The sequence below is a fragment of the Orycteropus afer genome, unplaced genomic scaffold (assembly GCF_000298275.1).
Source record: "Orycteropus afer afer isolate SDZICR_OR568_19922 unplaced genomic scaffold, OryAfe1.0 scaffold00079, whole genome shotgun sequence".
NCBI lineage: Eukaryota > Metazoa > Chordata > Mammalia > Tubulidentata > Orycteropodidae > Orycteropus > Orycteropus afer.
In genome coordinates this window covers 8,554,555-8,564,138 of record NW_006921666.1, presented here as the reverse complement: position 1 = coordinate 8,564,138, position 9,584 = coordinate 8,554,555, and the positions used below count along the sequence as shown (strand labels likewise).

At 40.5% G+C, this 9,584-nt stretch overlaps 1 protein-coding gene across 1 annotated transcript in view; it reads left to right on the top strand.

Moving 5' to 3' along the window:
* The first annotated feature begins 2,555 nt into the window (after positions 1–2,555).
* Positions 2,556–9,584, top strand: part of PTGR2 (prostaglandin reductase 2) — a 23,643-nt gene continuing 16,614 nt past the window's right edge. The window contains exons 1-2 of the mRNA XM_007941379.1: positions 2,556–2,592; positions 4,709–4,827. Coding sequence (XP_007939570.1) covers positions 2,556–2,592; positions 4,709–4,827 — 156 coding nt within the window. The remainder of the gene's footprint in view (positions 2,593–4,708; positions 4,828–9,584) is intronic.

Sequence of the window (9,584 nt, the reverse complement as noted above, 5' to 3'; positions counted from 1 at the left end):
CCCACCAGCCACTCCTCGGAAGGAAGATGGGGCAATCTACTTCCGTAGTGATACTGTCTTGGAAACCCAAGGAGGGGTCGCTATGAGTCGGGTCTGACTTGACAGCACAAAGCAACAACAACAACATCACTCCGGACGGAGATTGCCTAACCTTCCTTCCGAGGAGTGGCTGGTGGGTTTGAACTGCCAGCATTCCGGTTAGCAGTCAAGTGCCTTAGGCACTATGCTACCAGAGCGCCTACTTAGTACGTCATATTTTAGATGTTAATTTTGTGACTAACCAAGTTCTTTATATTTTAAATGTGTTATTCGTTGTGCTATTGAGTGATATTGTGTGATTACTCTGCATTATTTAATTGTAGTATTTTAGACTTAAAAACTTTCTAATTTAATCTACAGAGAGAACTTTTCATGCTGATAAGCGGTATATGGATCTGCTTATCAAATCTCCAGCATGCATATTTTAAAGAAATAAAGCATTCATTGAAAGTAATTAGAAAAGGAGCAAATATGAAGCTTCTTTGATTGAAAATTTAGCCATCATGCTCCTATTAATTATGCTTTAAGGACATTTATCTTTGGACCCAGCATCAGTTTGGAAAACTTCTTTATTTAAATATATTTAACCCCACCAGACATTATGGACTTCTCAATGTGATGTAATAGGATACACACAGCATCACCTTTAAAGATTCTTGCATTAAAGAAAAAAAATTGATCCTGAATCTAATCGAGCACATAGATCTAATTACCAGTCATACAGGGTAGTGGGAAGGTAGCAGAACAGTAAATGACGGCATGGGGAAGCAATCAGAGGGCATTCTACAGGCAAAGGAAGTTGGGAAAGGAAAGGAGGGGAGACTTTAGTAGAAAATGTACCGCTTAAGAACGAAAGATGCAACAAAATGCAGTATGCGGTCTTGATTCAGACGATCCAACTACAAAAAGACATCTTTGAGACCCTCAGGGAATTTGAATATGAACTAGATATTAGGTAAGGCATAGTGTTTACATTTAAAATAATCTCTTACCAGAGATACATAACTGAAGGGTTTTGGGGTGAAACAGAATGATGTCTATGATTTGCTTTAAGAGTAAGCTAGGAAATGGAGTCTTTTGGCTGGGAATATTGTATCCAACCATCATCAGTCTGTCATGGTTTGTGTATTGCTGTGATCCTGGGAGCTATGCCATTAGTATTTCAAATACTAGCATGGTCACCTGTGGTGGACAGGTTTCAGCAGAGCTTCCAAACTAAGATAGACTAGGAAGAAAGACCTGGTGACCTACTTCTAAAAATTAGCCAGTGAAAACCCTATGGATTACAATATAACATTGTCTGATAAAGTGCTGGAAGACTTTAGGTTGGAACTCACTCAAAATACAAGATTGGGTGATGTACTTCTGTAGTGATAATGCCTCAGAAACCCAAGGAGGGGTCGCTATGAGTTGGAGATGACTTGACGCACATAACAACAACAACGACGACGACAACAAAATACATAATGGCTGCAACAGTGAGTGATCCTGAAGATGGCTCAGGACCAGGCAGCATTTTGTTCTGTTGTACATGGGGTCACCGTGAGTCAGAGCCAACTCAATAGCAGCTGAGAACAATGATGTCCCAAAGAAGAGAACAGTATTAGGGAAAACTCAGAAACCCAAGGAGGGGTCACTGTGAGTTGGAAAATGACTCGACGGCAGTGAGTTTTATTTTGAGTCAAATGTGTATTCTAAGTGTGCTAATATATAAAATCTTTACATTCAGAAATGATGTTGAGGGCTAAGTATGTTTTAGTGTCACCAAAAATAAGCAATATGATTGTTTTCCTTTGGATTTCTCAATGTTATTAGATATTATAAAGTGCTCTGGTAGTGTAGTGCCTCAGGCATTTGACTGCTAACCAGAAGGCTAGCGGTTCAAACCCACCAGCCACTCCTCGAAAGGAAGGTTGAGCAATCTACTTCCGTAATGATTCTGCCTCGGAAACCCAAGGAGGGGTCACTATGAGTTGGGTCCAACTCGAAGGCACATAACAACAACAACAACAAGAATTAGGTATTAGAGATCATAAAGCAAAGTATTAGGAGCTCTGGTGGCATAATGGTTAAAGCACTCAGCTGCTAGCCAAAAGGTCAGCAGTTCAAACCCACCAGATGTTCCATGGGAGAATGAAGAGGCATTCTTTTTCTTAGAAACCCCGTGGGGCAACTGTACTCTGCCTAAAGGGTTGCTTTGTTTTGGAATTGAGTTGATGCAGTGGGTTTGGTTTTGGTTTAATCTTCAATTAACTTGTTCCTATTAGCCAAGAAGTCTAGCTAGATTTAGTCTTTCTTTGCATAATTGCTTTAGGACGCAGACTTTGACAGGAGAGGACCTTTTTCGGGTCCAAAATATGATTTTTCCTCTCTTCATTTGGAAACAAAAATGTAGTTCTTTTTTATTGTTAAATTATTGAATATTTCAAAACTTTGTTGTGATTAAAATTTTTTTTATATGTTTATAGGAATTACTTTGTACAGAAGTCTTGTGAGTCCACTTTGCAAATAGGGCAATGATTGTACAAAGAGTGGTCCTGAATTCCCGGCCTGGTATGTAGTTGTAATGCATGAACAACTGTGATTCTTCAATGATTGTTAATGCCAGTGGAGGAATATAAAATACTGTGATTTCAGTGTGGTAAATTGAGGTAGTAAGACATTAACACTTAGAGAGATTAGAAGAAATTTCTTTAAACAGTGTAATATTCAGTTTTTCAAGTGATAATTTACCAAGGCATTTGTTGAAGAGATAATAGGTATTCTAAAATAATTATAACATTTAAATATGAAACATTTGTTTTTCCTTTATATTAGGTATCATTTATTCTTAATTTTTTTTTTCTTTTTTTTCCTATTTCATGTGAAAAGAATAGGTCTATAAGTAACCTGAGAGGTTTGGACCCATTCTGTGTTCTAGCCTCTTGGTTTTTCCACTCACCTAGAATGTGACCTGGAGAAGTCACTTAACTTTTCTGAACCTCAGTTTTAAGAAAGTAAGGATTTGGGTTAGATCTTTATATTCTGTTCCCATGTTAGAAATGTGATAATTCTATGAATAGGAAGTTTGTTTATGTTAAACATAACTGAAGATTAGTGATGACATTTTTGTTGTTACTCATTTTTCTTTTCAAACCTCATATTTCCTCATTTCTTTTTTTTTTAAATTTTTATTGTGAATTGGGTGAAAGTTTACAGAGCAGATTCATTTTCCATATAGCATTTTGTATACATTTTGTTTCATGACATTGGCTGTAATTCCCTACAATGTAATAGCTCTCTGTCTACTTCCTCCCCATAGTTACCTCTTCCCAGTGTCCTTCCCTTCCATGTACTCCTGTCCTCTTCCCAGCTATCTCTCTGTGCAGACACTGCCCTTCTGTTCTCCCAGGAGTGACAGCCTCTAAGGAATGTATCTACCTGATGTAAATGTTTACCCCATATGCATGAGTTCAGTTCCAGACCTGAAAGATAACTAAGGGCCATAGTCGCAGGGGTCTCGCTAGGTTCTATCAGACCAAATTTCCTAATTTCTAAAAAGAAAAATCATATTAAGCCAATAATAGAAATTGATTGAAAGTTATTTAATATATGATTTGTAAATAAGAGCAACATTTTGGACTAAAGGGTCAAAAATATTGGAAAGAAAGGTTTTTCAAAGATTGTTGTTGTTGTTATGTGCCGTCGAGTCAGCCCTGACTCATAGCGACCCCTCCTTGGGTTTCCGAGGCAGTATCACTACGGAGGTAGGATTGCCCAACCTTCCTTCCGAGGAGTGGCTGGTGGGTTTGAACCGCCAGCCTTCTGGTTAGCAGTCAAGTGCCTTAGCCACTATGCTACCAGAGCTCCCCAAAGATTGTTATATCCCAGTTTATTGCTAGTAATTATACATTGCCATGGAAACAAGGCCAGAATAGTGTTTATATAATAACAATTTGTTCCACAACACAGCTTCTTGTCTGACCTTTGGAGTTTCGGTTCTTCAAACTGCACATAGGCAATTCTTTAAAAGGACAGAATACCCAAGCAAAACAGTCTTTGCTAATTAAGTTGGACTGTTGTTTATCTTAAAGGTGACTTTTAGGAAACCAGTTTCTCCAGGTTCAAAGATCATTGCAGGGCAGTAACCCGAGTGGGTCATTTCAACTTTCCATGGAATCCAGAAACCTGGATTCCATGAAAATTAAAAACTCCTTTCCTCAGACTTTTAAGATTTCTTATTACATTGATTTAGGTTTCCATTTGCTTCTTAAAATGAGGAAGGAAGTTTACCTAACTACTTACTTTGGTTGATGCGTTGTTTCTGCTACCTTGTAAATTTCAGTGTGCATAGTTATGTAAAAAGCAAACTGGCTATGATTTTTCACTTTTCTAAATCCTCATATTTAAAACAGATAAGATGATTTATGTTTAATCTTCTTAAATAAGAAATTTAAAGTTGATAGCAATATTCCAAAAGAACCTCTTGGAAAAAATCAAGAGCAATTGGAACTACTTGAAGGACTTATGCTGAGTCATTTCTACAGTGACAGAGAAATTATGAAATAACACAGACTTAGTCATGCCTGTATTAAAAGGGAATACTCTGAATCCTAAAGTGAACTTTTTAAGAAATAGGCTTGTACAGGAAAATCATTTTTTTATTTTATATTTTTACCTAATGTTTTAGGAAAAAATGGTAATCCAGTGGCAGAGAATTTCCTCATGGAAGAGGTCAATTTACCAGATAATATCACTGAAGGACAAGTACGAGTTAGAACTCTTTATCTTTCTGTGGATCCTTACATGGTAAGAATCAGAATTTTGTGACTTGGTTGAAAAATAATTTTATTTATATATTTTTCACATTGTGGCATCTCAGATTTTATTGTGCAGTCCTCATGATTAATAAATATCAGAGCAGTTATATCCTGATGCCTGTGAATAACCAAACCAAAAACGAAACCCGCTGTCATCGAGTTGATTCTGACTCATAGAGACCCTGTAGGACAGAAGAACTGCCTAGAGGATTTCCAAGACTGTAAATCTTTAAGGAAGCAGACTGCTTCAGCTTTCTCCTAGGGAGCAGCTGGTAGGTTTGCACTGCTGGCCTTTTGGTTAACAGCTGAGTGCTTTAACCAACACACCACCAGAGCTCCATAAATAATATTTACCTTTTATTCACTGGTGGTGGTAAGGAACATTGTAGGACGCATGTTTTTTATAATAGTTCCTGTGGTTACTCTGTTTTCCAAATGTGATCAGAGTCTTGATCACTTCCCAGTAGTAAGAAAAACTTGAAGATAGTAAACTAGGATTGGAAATTCTCTCAGGTTCAGTTTACAGGGCAGGCTCTATACAAGGCTTCTATTCCAGTTAGGCTTTTCTGGTTGAAAGGAATAGACTCGCAGATGCTATCTTTAGGTAGAGAAGATTTTTGAAAGGGTCGTCATTGCCTAGGACTGCAGTTGAGAAGTTATCAGGTGCAGGGACTTAAGCTGTAAGGGCTAGCTTCTCTTACCGTTCTTAGGGGTCATGAGTCTCTTTCTCTTTCTTCCTAACTTCATTTCATGGCCCTAACAATTTTGGCGTAGTGCCTAAGGCATCTGACTGCTAACCAGAAGGCTGGCAGTTCAAACTCACCAGCCATTCCTCAGAAGGAAGGTTGGGCAATCTACTTCAGTAGTGATACTGACTCAGAAACCCAAGCAGGGGTCACTATGAATCAGATCCCCCTCGAAGGCAGTGAGTTTGGTTTTGGTTATTCACTATACATCGGTTTCACTCCTGCTATTACTAGCCTCAGAAACTCTGGTAGCGTAGTGCCTAAGGCGCTTGACTGCTTACCAGAAGGCTGGCAGTTCAAACCCACCAGCCACTCCTTGGAAGAAAGGTTGAGCAGTCTTTTTTTTTTTTTAATATGATTTAGTGGAACTTTACAGAGCAAATTCACTTTCCATACAGAAGCTCACATACACTTTGTCTCATGACATTGACTGCAATTTCCCACAATGCAACAGCTCCTCTCTCACTTCCCATAGTTACTTCTTCCCTCTGTCCTGCCCTCCCATGCATTCCTGCCCCCCGAGCTGTCTCCCTATGTGTACACAGCCCTTCTATTCTCCCATGATTGTTCTTCTATTCTCCCATGATTGTTCTCTCCAAGGAGTATATCTACCTAATGTAAATGTTCGGCTCTTATGCCTGTCTTTTGTTTGTCTTAAAGCCACAGGAGTGGGTTCAATTCCAGACCTGAAGGGCGGCTAGGGGCCATAGCCTCAGGTTCCACCAGGCTCTATCAGACCAGCAAACCTGGTCCCTTTTTTGTTTTTTTTCCTAATGATTTTTGAGATTTGTTCCACATTATTCTCCCACTCTATCCAGGATTGCCAGACTATTTCATGGGTTACTGACCAGCTGGGGAGCTCTGGTAGCATAGTGCCTAAGGCACTTGACTGCTAACCAGAAGGCTGACGGTTCAAACCCACCAGCCACTCCTCGGAAGGAAGGTTGGGCAATCCTACTTCTGTAGTGATACTGCCTCGGAAACCCAAGGAGGGGTCGCTATGGGTCAGGGCTGACTCGACGGCACATAACAACAACAACAACAACTGACCAGCTGTATTTGTTTCTTAGCACTGCTATAACAAATTACAGCACATTCAGTGACTTAAAACAACACAAATTTATTATCTTAGAGTTGTGGAAGTTACAGGTCCCAAATGGGTCTCACAGGGCTAAGATCAAGGTACTGGCAATTCCTTAATTCTGGAAGGCTAAGGGGAGAATCCATTTCCTTGCCTTTTATAGCTTTTAGTGCTGCCCCTGGCACAGTTATTAAAGCACTCAAATGCTAACCTAAAGATCAACAATTCAAATCCACCAGCTGCTGGTGGCAGACTGCTTCCGTAAAGATTTACAGCCTTGGAAACTCTACGGGGTAGTTCTGCTCTGTCCTGCAGAGTTGCTATGAATTGGAATTGACTCACCAGCAGTGGATTTTGATTTGACAGGCTACCCACATTCTTTGGCTCATGGTCCTGCATAACTACACCCTCTGCTTCTGTCATCCTCCTTTGACTCTGACCTTCCTACCTCTCTAAGGACCCTTACATTATATTGGCCCCAGTAGGATAATCCATAAAAATCTTCCCATTTCAAGAATTCCTAGGTGTTGCAAATGATTAAGCACTAGACTGCTAACTGAAAGGTTAGCACCCACCCAGAGGCACCTTGAAAGAAAGCCTGGTGATGTGCTTCCAAAAGGTCACAGCCTTGAAAACCCTGTGCAACACAGTTCTACATTGCATCAGAAGGGATCTCCATGAGTCTGAATCAACTTGATGGCAGTTGGTATGGTATACAAGTCCTTAACTCAATCACAGTAGCAGGGTCCTTTTTGCTGTGCAACAACATAATCACAGGTTCCTTGAATTAGGACATGGACATTTTTGGGAGACTATTCTCCAACCTGTGGATTAACTGTCCAGAGTTCAAGTGCCCCCACTGAGTTTAGTCAGCTATGACTTGGGGGGAGTTTGGGCAAGGGCTGCCCCACGGTGAGAGAAGAATAGCCATGAGAAGGTACAGTGGGAGTGTTCTGGTTCCCTAGTGCCACTCTGACAAGAATATTCCACACATGGGATGCTTGAACAAACAGGAGTTTATTCTCTTACAGTTTGGAGGCTTTTAGTCTGAGTTCAAAGTGCCAGGCTCTAGGGGCTGGGTGAAAGCCCTTCAGCCTTGGGCTTCAGCTCTGCCTCTTGTTCCCAGCCCACTGGAGCTAGAGGCTTTTCTTCACTCAGGCAGCTGCTGGCTGCTGAGACTGACAAGCCCAAGGTCGACAAGTAAAAAGGCACAGTCCCAATGTTACCATATCACACAGCAGGCCATTAATTCAAGTCCATTGAAAGTCCCAAGGTCGGCAGAGCATGGCAGGCTGCTGAACAACAACACGGCTACATGCAGGGTTCAAGCATGCCATAAGCTAGTTTTTACCCAAGGCTTTTCCTTAAATACAGGAAGTGGACCACAGCCCTAAGGCAGCTACACAGCTGCTCAGAGTAGATTCCATCATGGAGTTGATTACCAGTCTCATCATGGGAATACTACATCCAGCTGCCCAGCCACTCAACCAGGCCCAGCCAAGTTGACACACAAACTTAACTACCACAAGGAGGTACAATTAGAGAGTCTATATCATCAAGTTGGGAGGTCTGGTAGCGTAGTGCCTAGGGCACTTGACTGCTAACCAGAAGGCTGACAGTTCAAATCCACCAGCCACTCCTCAGAAGGAAGATGGAGCAATCTAGTTCCGTAGTGATACTGCCTTGGGAACCCAAGGAGGGGTTTCTATGAGTCGACAGCACATAACAACAACAACATCAAGACACATGACAGAAATGACCATCTCTGAATAGTGAAAAGAATCCATCTTACAGAAGGCGTAGATACCTTTATGAATAACATGTGAGTGAAAATTCACGGATGGTCAAAATACCCTTGAAAAATCTCTTAAATCACCAGGTTATAGCCCCTTGGAAGCTGAAAAATCAGAATTATCCTCTATGCTCATATAATGTAGTTTGTCAAAGCTGTCTTTCCCTGGGCTTCACTTGCCCCTCACAGTGGACTGCTCCTTGCCCTTTATCATGGAACTCCCAAATAAGGAGAGAACTATGTTACAGTTCAAAAAATATAATTAGTAAGCTATTTTTAAAGTGCAGTCTTTAGATTTACAAAGTAATTGAGCAGATAGTACATATAATTCCATATACCTACATCCCCTAGTTTCCTATCTTCCCTTCCCCAATTTTTAACATCTTGCATTGATGTGGTATATTTATTACACTTACTATATCAATACTGATACATTTTTATTATCTGTAGTTCACAGTTTACATTAAGGTTTACTCTTTGTGCTGTACAGTTCTAAGGGTTTTGACAAATGCCGTATGTACACCGTTACAGTTTCATACAGAATAGTTTAACCACCCTAAAGATATTTTGGAGGAAGTATAGGTAGAATATTCCTTGGAAGTATGAATGACTACACCTCGTTTCTCATACTTTGGTCGTGTCAGAAAGGACCAGTCCCTGGAGAGATAACATGCTGGGTTATCTCTCAAAGTAGAGGGTCAGCAAAAAAGTTGAAGGACCTCAATGAGATGGATTGACACAGTGGCCGTGATGATGGGCTCAAGAATGACAACAGTTGTGAGGATGGTGCAGGACTGGGCACTGTTTTCTTCTGTTGTACAGAGTATTGCATTGCTTTGAATCAGAACCAACTCAACAGCACCTAAGAAGAATAACAAAAATGCCTGGTGCTTCATTTATTCATCTTTCCCTTCCCTCCCTGAACTTCTGGCAACCACTGATCTTTTTACAGTCACTGTAGTTTTGCCTTTTCTAAAATGTCATATATTTGGAATCATATAGTATGTGGACTTCTCAGACTGGCTTCTTTCACTTGTTGTTAAGTGCCGTCAAGTCGTTTCTGACTCATAGCGACCCCATGCACAGCAGAACAAAACACTGCCCGATCCCGCGCCAGCCCCACAATC